Here is a 15,060-nt window from a genome sequence, read left to right on the forward strand (position 1 = left end):
GGGTTTTATGTTGGAAACCAGAGTCTAAGGGGTTCCTACTGAGGCATTCCCTCCAGGTCAGCCTCTTTGGGCAGGGGGCAGGACATTGAAGGGTGGAGGATACATCTGAAGGACAATTGGGAGCTATTAAACATATTTCCTCTCCTCCCCACCCCCCCAACCTCCCCCCCCCCCCACCCCACCGCCAACACATTCATTTTTTCCTGGAGCATATTAAATCAAACCCAGATATCATGTAATTTCACCCATGAATATTCCAGTAGATATCTTTACCAGGTAAGGACTTAAAAAAACAAAAATAAAACAAAACCACAACACCATTCATACCCAATAAAATGAAAGTGATCCCATGATATCATCTAATAACCATCCTGTGTTTATTAGCATATGCTAGGATTTCACTGATGAAAAATATGGACACAGTAATCAAAGAGTGCAGAGGCTGGAAGATTGAAAGACAAAGACCAGTTCTCAAGGGACTTGCAGTCCAGAGGAGGCATCAGATATGAATGTCACCATCAGACAGCAGAATGGGACAGGTGCCTCACAAAGTATACAACACAAGAGCTCAGGGAAGGAAACACTCTCCTGAGCCATTGAAAACTGTTCACATAGTACAGGAGTTCCCAGTTTTTTAAAGGCTTCTCCTGAGTTAGAGGAAATAATAAATTACTAATTTAAAAAAAAAAAAAAAAAAGCTCTTAACCTGAAGAAGGTAGCATCGTAAAATTACCTTTTAGGTAGGACTTGAAGGAGAAAAGAAGAAACTCCTTCCTAATTTGCCATATACTTTGGTGGATTTTTGTCTTCCCCCGCTTCCCAGAAGAGAAGAATATTAGTTTTACAGTTAACTACAATGTGCTCACTACAGTGCTAGGATCCGTGGAGGTGTCCTCTCAGGATTAGACAGAAGTCTCTGTCTCCCGATAGCTTATAGATTAACTGAGGGGGTATGTCATTTGGCATAAGATGTTTAGTGTAATTGAATTACTGAGTTCATGGATTAATGAATTACATAAATATTTATTAAGCAGCTACTTTGTGCTAGCATGAGGCTGAGTGCTGCATAGCATTTAGTGAATCAGGCCTAGTCCTTGCCTTCCTAGAGCATAACATTTGCTGAAAGCTGGGGAAAAGGGGGAGGAGAGATGGGGCAAAGATTCACTCCTGATACCAGAGACATCTCACCCTGTATTCTTAACGTTTTCCTCATCTTCCCTGGACTGTCAATAAGCAACAGTGCCTGCCACTTCTCTTTCTGTGGATGAAAAATTTTCAAGTCCCAAATCTCTAACTTAAATGAAAAGTAAATCCTAGACTCTCTTTCAAATCACTTAGGAGATGGAGTTCCTTAGACACATAAAAACACATACACACTGATAACTTCATATATATTTTCTTCATTTAACTCCTTACATTAAAAAGATGTTCTCACTCTAAGAAGCACTTTCAAGGAAATGCAGGACTGTAAAATGATAGGAGCTATTTATGTTAGAAAATGCTGATCACTGACTCCTACCCAGCTCCCTCACTAGACTCAGCAATCAGATGCGAAGGAGTATACCTTCTTCATCTCAGGTCTTTATTAAATGAGTATGACTTGGGGCATGTATTCTGTAATGCCCCTTAACTATCTTTATTTTTATTTATTTTTAATGTTTATTTTTGAGAGACAGAGCATTAACAGGGGTGGGGGGGGTCAGAAAGAGAGAGAGGGAGACAGAGTATCTGAAGCAGGCTCCCCACTGTCAGCACAAAGCCCGATGGGATCAAACCCATGCTGTGAGATCAAGACCTGAGCCAAAGTCTGATGCTCAACCGACTGAGCCACCAGGTGCCCCAACCCCTTAACTATTTTTAGAAAGACAGTTGTAAAAACTGGATATCTGAGCAGTGTGTGATTAAATATGCTAATGAACTATATCAGAAGTCTATAATGTAAGGGAATATGTATATAATCATCTATATTCCTCATGGTTCACTAAGTTATGAGAATAAGTATTTACTGGTATTCCTCATTTGTGACTTATAAATGTCTGTTTGTTCTCTCACTATGCTTAGATAACCAAAAAGTCTATTCACTTCAGTGGGGTGAAGTTAGGCTAATAGACAACTGCTCCAAGTTTTACCCGGGTCGCTACTTTGAAAAAAAAATGGAATGTGCAGGTAAGCACTAAGTGGTTTCTCTAAGATGTGTATGTATACCCTCTACCAACCATCTCTCCTCCTCACCAAATCTGCACCCTTGCTCTGGGCCCTGGACCCTTCAATTGGACCTTCTGGCTGTTGCTTCCCTTCCTGTTAGTTCAAGTTCCCTCATGCTAAACTAAGAAGAAAAATCTTCCTTATGCTATCATACAGCAGTATAGCAAGGTAACTAAGAGCACAGACTCTGCATCCAGACTGCCTGGGTTTATATCTCAGTTTTTACCAATTACTACTCATGTGACCTTGAGCAAGTTTCCTCATCTGCAAAATTAGGGATCTTAGTAAATGGGAAACTGAGATGCAGAACAGGTATAAAACTTGCCCGAAGTCTTACAGACAAGAAGTGATATGTCCAGGATCCAAACCCAAACTTCTTCTAAGTAAAAATCTGAGTTATCTCATTTCAAATGGGTCCATTTGAAAGTAAATTCTCCCTCCTCAGAAATCCCATTGCACTTCTTATGAGACCTGCCAGTGTCTTCTTTAATATCATAGTGTTGCTAGTACCCCTACCTAACACAGCTACAACAGTTCCTACTTTGGTGGTGACCCAAGGACAGGGAACCAGGCAGGGCAATGCATTTAGGATGCTTTTTTAATTTTTTTATTTGAGAGAGAGAGAGAACATGCGCAAGTTGGGGAGAGGAGCAGAGGGAGGGAGAGTGATTATTAAACAGGCTCCATACTTAGAGCAGAGCTGGACACAGGGCTCGATCCTACAACCCAGGGATCATGACCTCAGCCAAAATCAAGAGTCAGACACTCAACTGTCTGAGCCACCCAGGTACCCCTAGGATGCTTTATTAAAACCACTTATAAATAGTGTATTACAGAAAAATGCAGTTATTGACATCCTGTAACTTTTTGGATCACTGACTTAAAAACCTTAGAAAGTCCTAAGAGTGAGAAGAAAATAAACAGACCATTCCCTGTGCCCTCCCTCCCTTCTTAAATGGAGTTTGGAATTCCAGAGGACAAAAGGGGAGAATTTCACAAAACCTATTGGAAGACAATTAACACAATTAAGAGGAAAAGCTCTGAGGTCTGGGTGCCTGATTTCAAGTCCAACCTCTTGCCACTTATTAACTGTATGGCCTTGGACGAATTAGTTAACCTCTCTGTGCCTTATTTGTCTCATCTTAAAATAGGGATAATAATACTTGCCTCATAGGGTTGTTGTTTAGGATTAAAACAATGAATGGCTAATACATACTAAGCAGTCAATAAACACTAAGTATTCCTATTATTTTCCCAATCAGCCTTGGATGCCACTTTCAGATTGCAATCTCATCAGAGTATAAATTTGCATAAAATAGAGGAAGCAAGGGAAACACTCACTAAATTTGCAGAATGAGCAGAAGACAAAGTATACAACTGTATGCCCCCAGTAGGGACCTGTAAGAGATTATGTGTCATTTCCTGTTAGGAAAGTGTAAGAGAGCCAAAGTTGGTACACGCATTGGTGGAGGAGACAGGAAGTCGGCATGGTGGCCTCAGCAAATGGAAGTACATGTGTGATTTTCTTTTCCCTTTGTCTTTTCCAGGTACAGATGATGGTTCCATCGATGCCTGTAAAGGGGACTCTGGAGGCCCCTTAGTCTGTCAAGATATCAACAATGTGACTTATGTTTGGGGTGTCGTGAGTTGGGGTGAAAACTGCGGAAAACCAGAGTTCCCTGGTGTTTACACTAAAGTGGCCAATTATTTTGACTGGATTAGCTATCATGTAGGAAGGTCTCTTATTTCTCAGTACAACGTATGAAATTGTGATCTCTTCTGCTCTTTTCCTCTTGGGAGTTGGATTTTGATTGAAATGATACGACATGATTAGTACTTCTCTAGGGAAAAAAATAATAAAGCACATTTTATTGGATATTTTTAAAGATCTCTAAAAAAGCCATATTAGAACTTTGCTGTAAATTATCAAATAAATATTTTAGTCGAGCATACATGTTTTGTTTATTAGAAAATGTGATTAAATTATCTCTTCATACAGGAATGGTATATTGGCTATATTAAAGGTTTTGCTAGTTGCATGATACTTGATTCACATAAGCTTGTATTCAAACCCCAATTCTACCACCTACTAATTACTTGACCCTGGGCGATTCATGATCTTCTTTGTGTCTCATTTTCTACCTTTAAAATGGAAACTAGAATTCTGAGAAAATGGAGACACATACTAAAGTAAAATGGTTGCAAAGTACTTGTCTCAGAGAAATAACTGACCCCACAGCTCTTGTCCCGTTTCTCTGCTTCTTTTAACTATTAGAAGTTCTCGGAGCTCCTGGGTGGCTCAGTCAGTTAAGCATCCGACTTCAGCGTAGGTCATGATCTGGTAGGTCTGTGGGTTCAAGCCTCCCATCGGGCTCTGTGCTGACAGCTCAGAGCCTGGAGCCTGCTCCAGATGCTGTGTCCCCCCCTCTCTCTCTGCCCTCCATCGCTCACACTCTGTGTCTCTCTCTTGCTCTCAAAAATAAACATTTAAAAAATAAAAATAAAAATAAACAGTTGAAAAAAAAGTGTTAGAAGTTCTCTTTAAAGATTTGTCTTTAGTTCCCCGTTTCACAAGTCCTCCCTGACCCTCTTTTTAAACCTCTCCACAGACTCCACAACACAACCACTGCCCTCATGGGCGTCAAACCTTACGGTGTGACTGGCTCATTCCCCGCTGCTGCAGCAGCAGTAGACATAGTCAACATCACACTCTGCCTGGTCTGCTGCCTCCGTGGCTGCTGATCTTGGAATCCTTCTCAACCTCTTCCTTCTGGTCACTTCTTTCACTTTGTGTTTTCCCTAGTGATCTTACTTAGAGTCATCTCTAACTCCCATCCACAGTCCCATGACTCACAAATCCCTATCTCCAGCCCCGGTCTTGCTAAACTCCAAACTAGTATTTCACTGAGCACTTGACAACTCCATCTGGGTATCTAATAACAGTTCAAAAGAAACATGGGCAACCCAAAACTGCCCCTTCTTAAATCTGTCCCTCCTTCCTCAGTAAATGGCACTTTTTCAGGGCTCTCCTGTGGACCCAATGTACAATAGGCCCCAGTCTCTTTCTCTTTTTTTTAATGTTTATATTTTGAGAGAGAGAGAGCATGCGTGAGTGAGGGAGGGACGGGGCGGGGGGGGGGGGGTGGGTGGGAGGGGAGAGAGGATCTGAAGCAGGCTCTGCGCTGGCAGCAGAGAGCCCAATGCAGGGCTCGAACCCACAAACTCTAAGACCACAACCTGAGCCAAAATTGGACTCTCAATCGACTGAGCCACCCAGACACCTCACCAGGCTTTCTATCACGTGAGCCTGCTGTAATCTCAGCATAGCACTTGTCATCACCCAACATGTTCCGTTTTCATTTGTTCCTCTGCCTCTTCCCCATGATGCTCACACACCCACTACTGCCTTCCCCTTACTACACTGTGAGACACAGGAGAAGAGAGACTGCCTGCCTTCTGCCGGCATCCCTAGCACTGGGTTCGTAGGAGGTGCTCAGTGAAGAAACATTAGCTGCTTTTATTATTATTCTTTAAAATGCAGCTGTCATCATCCTGAAGACAGATATATTTTTCACATAAATATCACCTTCAATACCTGGGGCTCAGTCCTGGATAAAGCCCGATTGTTTTAATAATAGAAATGCCCATTTCTACATACATTCCAAAATTGCTTACTGCCCAGATTTTTTTTTCCTTTGTAAAAATTTTGGCAACATATACATACACTGTTTTGTTTTGTTTTGTTTTTTAACCATTTTGAAGTATACCATTCAGGAGCATTAAGTATGTTCCCATTGTTGTGTGACCATCACCATCTCCAGAAATTTTTCATCTTTGCAAAATGAAACTCTGTGCCCATTAAACACTAACTCCTCCTCCCCTCCCATGCTGTCCAGATTTTTAATTCCTTTTGTCACTGAATCCAAGAGAGTATTTGGTTATCTATGGCTGTGTTAGAAAGACCCTAAAATATTGATCGAAATAACAATTAATTATTATTTCCTCCTGTGTCTGGGGATTGACTGGGCCAGTTCTTCTACCCTCTGGTGCAGATGCTGTCAGACGGGGCTGGGGTAAGGGTCATCTTGAAGTCTTCTTCACTCACATGTCTGGTGCTTGGGCTGGGAGAACTCAAACAGCTGGGGCTTCTCTGACATCTCTCTCTCCATGTGGTCTCTCCACTTGAGCTCTCAACATGAGGTCTCAGGGACACTAGACTTCTCACCTAGCAACTGACAAGTGTCCCAAGAGAAGCTGCAAACAGGAACAGCATTTGTTTTTATAAACCTGGCCTTGGAAGTCATTTAGCCTTGCTTCCATTGCAAAGACCTGACCAGGTTAAAGGGAAAAAATATAATCCATCTCTTGATGGGAGAGGTGTCAAAAAATTTGTGGCATATTTTAAAACCACCACCTTGTTCTGACCCAGCAAACCTGGAGCATGTAGCATCTTAGAAGATGTCTGGGTTTGAGTACTAAGGGCTGCAAGCTGGGAGAACATAGCATCTTGACTCCTTGAAGGATGAAACCAGTCTGCACAGTGACCTGGGACCTGAAGGCTTCGCAGCAGAGTGGACCGGAGTCAGGCCTGAAGAGTGAAGAGCCAGCTTCTCCATAGTGACTCCATGTGACAGAGACTGGGAACAGCAGGAGTGAGATGACTGGACTCCCAGTTCAGAGGTCTATGTGAGGGTTCCTGGTTGCAGACCACAGAAGCCAACCCAATTGGTTTAACGAAAAAAAGATGTTTTCAAAGATGTTATGCAGTTCACCGAATCTCCAGGAAAGCCAGAGAGTTGGCTATGCATCTGGGCATAATGCTCAAAGACTACTATAGGACTGCTTATAAAGACCCCACTACCAGGAGCTTGGGTCCCAGGCTCCATTTACAGCTTGCACCGAGGCTTGGCACTGGATGCTACTGCTTGACCCTCTGCCACTACTGCTTCTTTGAGTTAGTATGGCCTTTCCTAAAGGTGGTCAACAAACAGAGCTCATGAGATGTGGAGTGCTGCCATCATCTTATATTTAACCATGGCCTCAGAGTTCACTATCCTATGAGGAAAACTAAATTATAAAGCTGCACTTTGCCAGGTATGGATGGAGAGGAAAACTCAAGGGAGACTCATAAATCAGCCTGAAGTGTCAAAGAAGTCTTCCCCAGAGGTGAGCTTAATCTGAATTATGGAAGAAATTTCCAGGCAGATATAAATGCAGGGCTCTGTGGCTTGAGGAGCCAAGCACAAAAGGGGACAGACAGTAGTTCAGCATGACTGGAGCCCAGGGTGCAGGGGAGGAGCTGGAGAGAGAGGAAAGGGCAGATCAGGGAGGGCTTCATGCCAGAGTTGGGACCACTGAAGGACTCTGGAAGGTTCACAGTGGAGGCACTGAGAAAGATGTACTGGAGGGGATGAGGGGAGGGTAGGAAAGACAGTTAAGAAACTTTTGGAGTGATCCAAATGAAAAATGACGATGGTACAAACTACAGCAGGGCACTTTTAAAGAGGGTGGTCCTGATTCCAGATAAGTTAAGGAGTGAAATAGATGGCAGCTGGGGACATAAAGAGGTGACAGGGCACTAGGAAAAGGGGTAGGAGTCTAGAATAACTCCCAAGTTTTCTCTTGGATAGTGAGATGGTTGCTGTTGCCATTGATTGAAGAAATAAAAGAAACAGAGAGAGAAGCAGGTTTGGTTAGTTAAAGATATTTTGAAGCTGTGAAGTCTTTGGGAGCCTAGGAAAGATGTATAGGATGCAGTAGGAAATATGAACCTGAAAAATCTGGTTCTAGATTTCTGGAAGTAGCCAGAAACCCAACCTAGAGAAACCACATACACCTGAATTTATCCTGATGGTCTAAAACCCTGCAATTGCACCCAAGTGGGTTCCTTTCCATCTTGTCCAGTGCACCCTCTCTGTGTGCTGAGTAATCTTACATTCTGCCCACCGAGATCACTTGAAAATCTCTTTCTTGATACCTGTGTTTGAGTGTTTGTGTTCTCCCAAAACTCATATGTTGAAATCCTAATGCCCAATGTAACGGTATTAGGAAGTGGGGTCTTTGGAAGGTGTTTGGGTCATGAGGGTGGAGCCCTTATGAATGGAATTACTATTTTTACAATAGAGACTCCAGAAACCCCACCTCTCTCCCACCATGTGAGGGACAGTCGTGTACAAACTGGATGACAGCCTTCTCCAGGACCTAACGACTCTGGTGCCCTGATCTTCAACTTCCAGCCTTAAGAACTGTGAGAAATAAATTCCTGTTGTTTATAAATCACCCAATCAGTGGTATTTTGTTACAGCAGCCCAAACAGTCTAAAATACTGATCACATTTGCCTAATAGACCTCCCCAAATGGAGAACCATTATCTTCAATAAATCATAGAACCAGCCCATCCTTGCAGATCTGGTGCAGTCATCACTTTTCTTTCACTTTGTTCCAGGGTTGAAAGCTATTCACACCATTAATTTTTAATTTTTTTTAAAAGCAGAGGCTGGAAACTAGCACTTATTTCCCCTTCTTGTGAGCTCTTTTTAGAAAGCAATGTATCAGCCTTATCACTGGGCAGATTGATCATTACATCTGGAAGGGTTTCACCACTCCGTATTATTTTCATCACAATAACATTGCTCAGGCCATTTGATGAGACATTGGGAAAGACTAGAAAATAGAAACTGCCCTTGATCATTTGCATTTTGTTGATGTTTTGTTATTTCAGGTAACACAGGACTCTACTTTCCACACATTCTGAGTTAATATGTTACATTAAAGCCAATAAATTTTGCATTCTTACTCATTAATACCATCATGTTCCTTGATGTCTATGACAGTGAAGAGATCATTAGGGGTTTCTAGAAGGTGTATCTGACTGATTATGCTTATAATTGGAGTGGAAAACACAGCCTAGGGGCGCCTGGGTGGCTCAGTCAGTTAAGCTCTAACTTCGGCTCAGATCATGATCTCACGGTTCCTGAGTTCAAGCCCCACACCAGATTCTGTGCTGACAGCTCAGAGTCTGGAGCCTGCTTCGGATTCTGTGTCTCCCTCTCTCTCTCTGACCCTTCCCCACTCGCATTCTGTCACTCTCTGTCTCTCAAAAATAAATAAAACATTTAAAATTTTTTAAATAAATAAACATTTAAAAAATTTAAAAAAGAAAAAAAGAAAAGAAAAGAAAACACAGCCTAATCTCAACCAGTCAGAAGATCCCATTGCAAGGCACATGTATCATTTGGACAAGAATCAGCACAAATACAGCATATTTTATAATTTTGTAATTTTGTTTTGACAATATTTCTAAAATATTTATTTACTTATTTTGAGGGCTGGGGGGGTGGGGAAGGGGCAGAGAGAGAGGTAGAGAGACAATCCAAGCAGGCTCTGTGCTGTCAATGCAGAGCCCAACATGGGGCTTTATCTCACAAACTATGAGATCATGATCTGAGCTGAAATCAAGAGTCGGACCCTCAACCAGCTGAGCCAACCAGGCACTTCTGTTTTGATAATATTGATTAAAATTGCTTCTCCCAATTCCTCTTCCTTTTTTTTCCCCCTCTGACCACAAATGTGTTTTGTCCCCAATATTCCACTGAAACTTATCTTGTGGTGTTCACCATGACCTCCATATTATTAAATCCAATGATCAATATCACGTCTTCATCTTCCTCCACATCAGCCAAAGTGATGGTTCTGTTTTTCTTATAGCACTCTGCAATATAGCACTCTCCTGCTGCACTTGGCTGCTCTTTTTCAGCCTCCTTTACTGCTTCTTTGTTCCCTGACCTCCTATGACTTAAACTTTGTTCTGCCTCTCTTTACACACTCATTTTTTAAAGGATCCCTTCTAGTCCCATAGCGTTAAAAGTTGTATCTATGCTGATGATTTCCAAATTCATTTCTAGTCCTTATCCCACCTCTGAACTACAAATTCAGAATAAGCTTCTCAAAAATGGTATGTCTAAAATTAATTTCCTAAATTTTCCCTGAAATCTCCTTTTAGAATCCTCTCTGTTTCAATTAGTAAGAACTCACTATCCTAACTGTTTAAACCAAAACTTTAATGTCATCCCTTGATTCCTCTTTCCCTCATATACCATATTGTTGGCTCTACTATCAAGTTATATCTAAAATGTGACCACTTTCACACCACCACTTCTTCTTCCCTGGGACAAGCAATAATAATGTCTTACCTGGTTCATTATGTCCTAGCTGGTTTCCCGGCTTCAGCTCCTGACCATCCACAGCCAAAGTGTATCTAGACAACCTGATTCTGCTCTGGTGGGAAGGGCAAATCCACAGGAGCAGGCGGCAAGGTCTGAGGGGTCCACAGGTCACATAGGGAGAAGCAGTTTCCCTGCTACCCTGCTAGAAGGGCATTTGGTAGAGGCTGTACAGCCTCCCCACAAAGGTCCCAGTGGACCCCAAAGAATATGATTGCTGGTATTAGAACAAAAATGCCAGGGTGCAGTGAAACCTGACGCGGGTTGTGTATTGTGATTTATGATAATCCCTGAAACACTGCTGCTACAAGATTTCATGAATTTATTGGGAGGCAAGCCAGCATCTAGTCACAACCTCTGAGCCTCTACAGCAGGGTGATCACAGGAACATTCCTGGGGACAAGCCAGCATCTGGACATTGCTTGGCAAGACCCTTCCCCAAAAGGTCAGAGTGGGTCCAAGCCACAGGGCCCTCAGAAGTGAGGGGTTTGGAAATACAGTCTCATCTGAGATAAAATTCAGGAGGTAGGTGCCACCTGGCAGGCTGACAGCTTGGGTGCAGATAATGTAGAAGCAGGGAGTGGAAGGAAGCCAGAGACAAAGGAGAGCTGCCGGTGGGTAGAGCACAGAGTTCTGATGCTAGACACTGGGAAGCTGGGTGATGCCATTTTCACCTTTCCTGCACATGTGCACAAACATACACATGCGCGCCACACCCGATCCACCCCAGTAAGCTAAGCAGCACCACATAATGGAGAACAGAGACATTGCACCAAGCCCTGTCCAACTGCACCAACCAAGCCCTAGAGGACGACCACAAGTCTCTGCCTGCTTAATGTATGGACTATAAAATGCTTCATAGTTTGACCTCTAGGGGAAACTGGATGTAATTTCATTTGGATTTCATTTTGTTTGCTGGTCCACCTATTCAGGTGTTTTTTGGTTGTTTTTGTGTTTTCTTTTTTCTTTTTTTCTTTTCCTGTTTCTTATTCTTGGATACAGAAATAGAAAAAATATTTTTATTTTCCATTTTTATATAAAAATTGTTAATTTTCTCTATTTTTTTTGGTAATTTATTTTTTTTAATTCTATTTTACCTTCTCCAATTCATTTTATTCTATTTTATTGTATACATTTTCTTAATTTTTAAATGTTTTCTTGCTTTTTCTTTTTTCTTTTTCCTTTTCTTTTCTTTCCCTTTTTCTCTATTCAATCAAGCTTCTTTCAACAACCAGACCGAAACATACCTAGGATCTAGCTTCCTTTATTTGATTTTTTGTGTGTTGTTTTTAATCTTCTTAATCTTCTTTTTTTATTTTATTCATTCTTTTTCTTCCTCCAAAATGACAAAATGAAGGAATTCACCCCAAAAGAAAGAACAAGAAGAAATGACAGCAAGGGACTTAATCAACACAGATATAAGCAAGATGTCTGAGCTAGAATTTAGAATCATGAAAATAATAATACTAGCTGTGGTTGAAAAAAGCAGAGAGTCCCTTTCTGTGGAGATAAAAGAAGTAAAATCTAGTCAGGATGAGATTAAAAACACCATAACAGATGTAATCTTGAATAGATATCACGGCGGCAAGGACGGATGAAGCAGAGCAGCGAATCAGCGATATAGAAGACAAAATTATGGAGAATAAAGAAGCAGGAAAAAAGAGGGAAACTAAGGCAAGGAGCATAATATAAGAATTAGAGAACTCAGTTCTAAAAAGGAATAACATCTGAATCATAGGAGTTCCAGAAGATGAAAAGAGAGAAAAAGGGGTAGATTTATGTGAGCAAATCATAGCAGAAAACTTTCCTAACCTGGGGAAAGACACAGACATCAAAATTCAAGAAGCACAGAGAACTCCCATTATATTCAACAAAAACTGAGCATCAACAAGGTATATAATAGTCAAATTCACAAAATACACAGACAGGGAAAGAATTATGAAAGCAGCAAGGGAAAAAAAAGTCCTTAACCTGTAAGGGAAAACAGTTCAGGTTCACAGCAGACCTATCCACAGAAACTTGACATGCCAGAAAGGAGTGGCAGGATATATCCAACATGCTAAATTGGCAAAATATACAGCCAAGAATTCTTTTTTTTTAATGTTTATTTTTGAGAGAAACAGAGTGAGAGCAGGAGAGAGGCAGAGAGAGAGGGAGATACAGAATCTGAAGCAGGCTCCAGGCTCCAAGCTGGAGCCAAAGCCCAATGAGGGGTTGAACCCATGAACAGTGAGATCATGACCTGAGCCAAAGTCAGACACTTAACCAACTGAACCACCCAGGTGCCCCTACAACCAAGAATTCTTTATCTAGCAAGGCTGTCATTCAAAATAGAAGGAGAGGAGTACCTGGGTGGCTCAGTAAGTTAAGCATCCGAGTTCAGCTCAGATCATGATCTCATGGTTTGTGGGTTTGAGCCCCTATCAGGCTCTGTGCTGATGGCCCAGAGCCTGGGGTCTTCTTCAGATTCTGTGTCTCCCTCCCTATCTGCTCCTCCCCTGCTCATGCTCTGTCTTTGTCTCTCGAAAATAAATAAACTTTAAAATTTGTGAGAAAAATAGGAGAAATAAAGAGTTTCCCAGGCAAACAAAAACTAAAGGGGTTTGTGACCACTAAACCAGCCCTGCAAGAAATTTTAAGGAGGACTCTCTGAGAGGAGAAAAGACAAAACAAAAAAGACCAAAAGCAACAAAGACTAGAAAGGACCAGAGAACACGACCAGAAACTCCAACTCTAGAGGCAACACAATGGCAATAATTTCTTATCTTTCAGTACTCAATCTAAATGTCAATAGTCTAAACACTCCAGTCAAAAGTCAGAGGGTAACAAAATGGATAAGAAAACAAGATCCATCTATATGCTATTTCCAAGAGACCCATTTTAGTCCTAAAGTCACCTTCAGATTGAAAGTAAGGGGATGGAGAACCATCTATCATGCTAATGGTCGCCAAAAGAAAGCCAGAGTAGCCATACGTATATCAGACAATCTAGATTTTAAAATAAAGACTGTAACAAGAGATGAAAAAGGGCATGATGATTAAGGGGTCTATCCAACAAGAAGATCTAACAATTGTAAATATTTATGCCCCCAACTGAAAGAACCCAAATATATAAATCAATTAATCACAAACATACAGAAATAATACCATAATAGTAGGGGACTTCAACACCCCACTTACAACAATGGACAGATCATCTAAACAGAAAATCAACAAGGACACAATGGCTTTGAATGACACACTGGGCCAGATGGACTTAACAGATACATTCAGAACATTTCACCCTAAAGCAACAAAATACACATTCTTTTTGAGTGCACATGGAATATTCTCCAGAATAGATCACATACTGGGTGACAAATCAGCCCTCAACAAGATCAAAAAGATTGAGATCATACTATGCATATTTTCAGACCACAATACTATGAAACTCGAAATCTACCACAAGAAAAAATTTGGAAAGACAACAGATACTTGGAGATTAAAGAACATCCTGCTAAGGAATGAATGGGTTAACCAAAAAAATTAAAGAGGAAATTCACAAGTACATAGAAGCCAATGAAAATGAGCTAGCATGACAGCCCAAAACCTCTGGGATGCAGCTAAGGCAGTCATAAGAGGCAAGATATAGCAATACAGGCCTTCCTTAAGAAGGAATAAAGGTCTCAGATACACAATGTAACCTTACACCTTAAAGAACTGAAAAAATAACAGCAAATAAAACCCAAAAACAGAAAAGACAGGAAATAATAACAATTAGAGCATAAATCAATGCTATAGAAAATTAAAAAAAGAAAAAAAGAATATTAATGAAACCAGGAGCTGGTTCTTTGAAAAAAATTAACAAAATTGATAAACGCCTAGCTAGTTTGATCAAAAAGAAAAAGGAAAGGACCCAAATAAATAAAATAAAAAATGAAAGAGGAGATATCACAACCAACACTGCAGAAATACAAACAATAATAAGAATATTATGAGCAATTATATGCCAATAAATTGGGCAATCTGGAAGAAATGGATAAATTCCAAGAAACATATACAGTACCAAAACTAAAACAGGAAGAAATAGAGAATTTGAACAGACTTATAACCAGTAAATAAATTGAATTAGTAATCAAAAACCTCCCAAAAAACAAAAGTCCAGGGCCAATGGCTTTCCAGGGGAATTCTACCAAACATTGAAAGAATAGTTAACTCCTATTCTTTTCAAGCTGTTCCAAAAAATAGAAATGGAAGGAAAACTTCCAAACTCATTTTATGAGGCCACCATTACCTTGATCCCAAAACCAGACAAAGACCCCACTAAAAAGGAGAACTATAGACCAATTTCCCTGATGAACACTGATGCAAAAATTCTCAATAAGATACTAGCCAACTGGATCCAACAATGTATTAAAAAAATTATTCACCATAATCAAGTAGGATTTATACCTGGGATGCAGGGCTAATTCAATATCTGAAAATCAACCAATGTGATACATTACATTAATAAAAGAAAGGACAAGAAACACATGATCCTCTCAATAGACACAGGGAAAGCATTTGACAAAATACAGCATCCTACCTTGATGAAAACCCTCAAGAAAGTAGGGATAGAAGGATCATATCTCAAGATCATAAAAGCCATATACAAA

General features: G+C 40.7%; 1 protein-coding gene across 6 annotated transcripts in view; it reads left to right on the forward strand.

Annotated features, from left to right (window-relative positions):
• CFI (complement factor I) overlaps nucleotides 1–4,159 on the forward strand; it is an 87,209-nt gene extending 83,050 nt beyond the window's left edge. For all 6 annotated transcript variants that reach the window (XM_042984039.1, XM_007098265.3, XM_042984038.1 and 3 more), the window contains 2 exons: nucleotides 2,062–2,166; nucleotides 3,753–4,159. In XM_042984039.1, coding sequence (XP_042839973.1) covers nucleotides 2,062–2,166; nucleotides 3,753–3,970 — 323 coding nt within the window. In that variant the 3' untranslated portion in view covers nucleotides 3,971–4,159. The remainder of the gene's footprint in view (nucleotides 1–2,061; nucleotides 2,167–3,752) is intronic.
• The last annotated feature ends 10,901 nt before the right edge of the window (nucleotides 4,160–15,060 follow it).

Source organism: Panthera tigris, chromosome B1 (assembly GCF_018350195.1).
Source record: "Panthera tigris isolate Pti1 chromosome B1, P.tigris_Pti1_mat1.1, whole genome shotgun sequence".
Classification (NCBI taxonomy): Eukaryota; Metazoa; Chordata; class Mammalia; order Carnivora; family Felidae; genus Panthera; species Panthera tigris.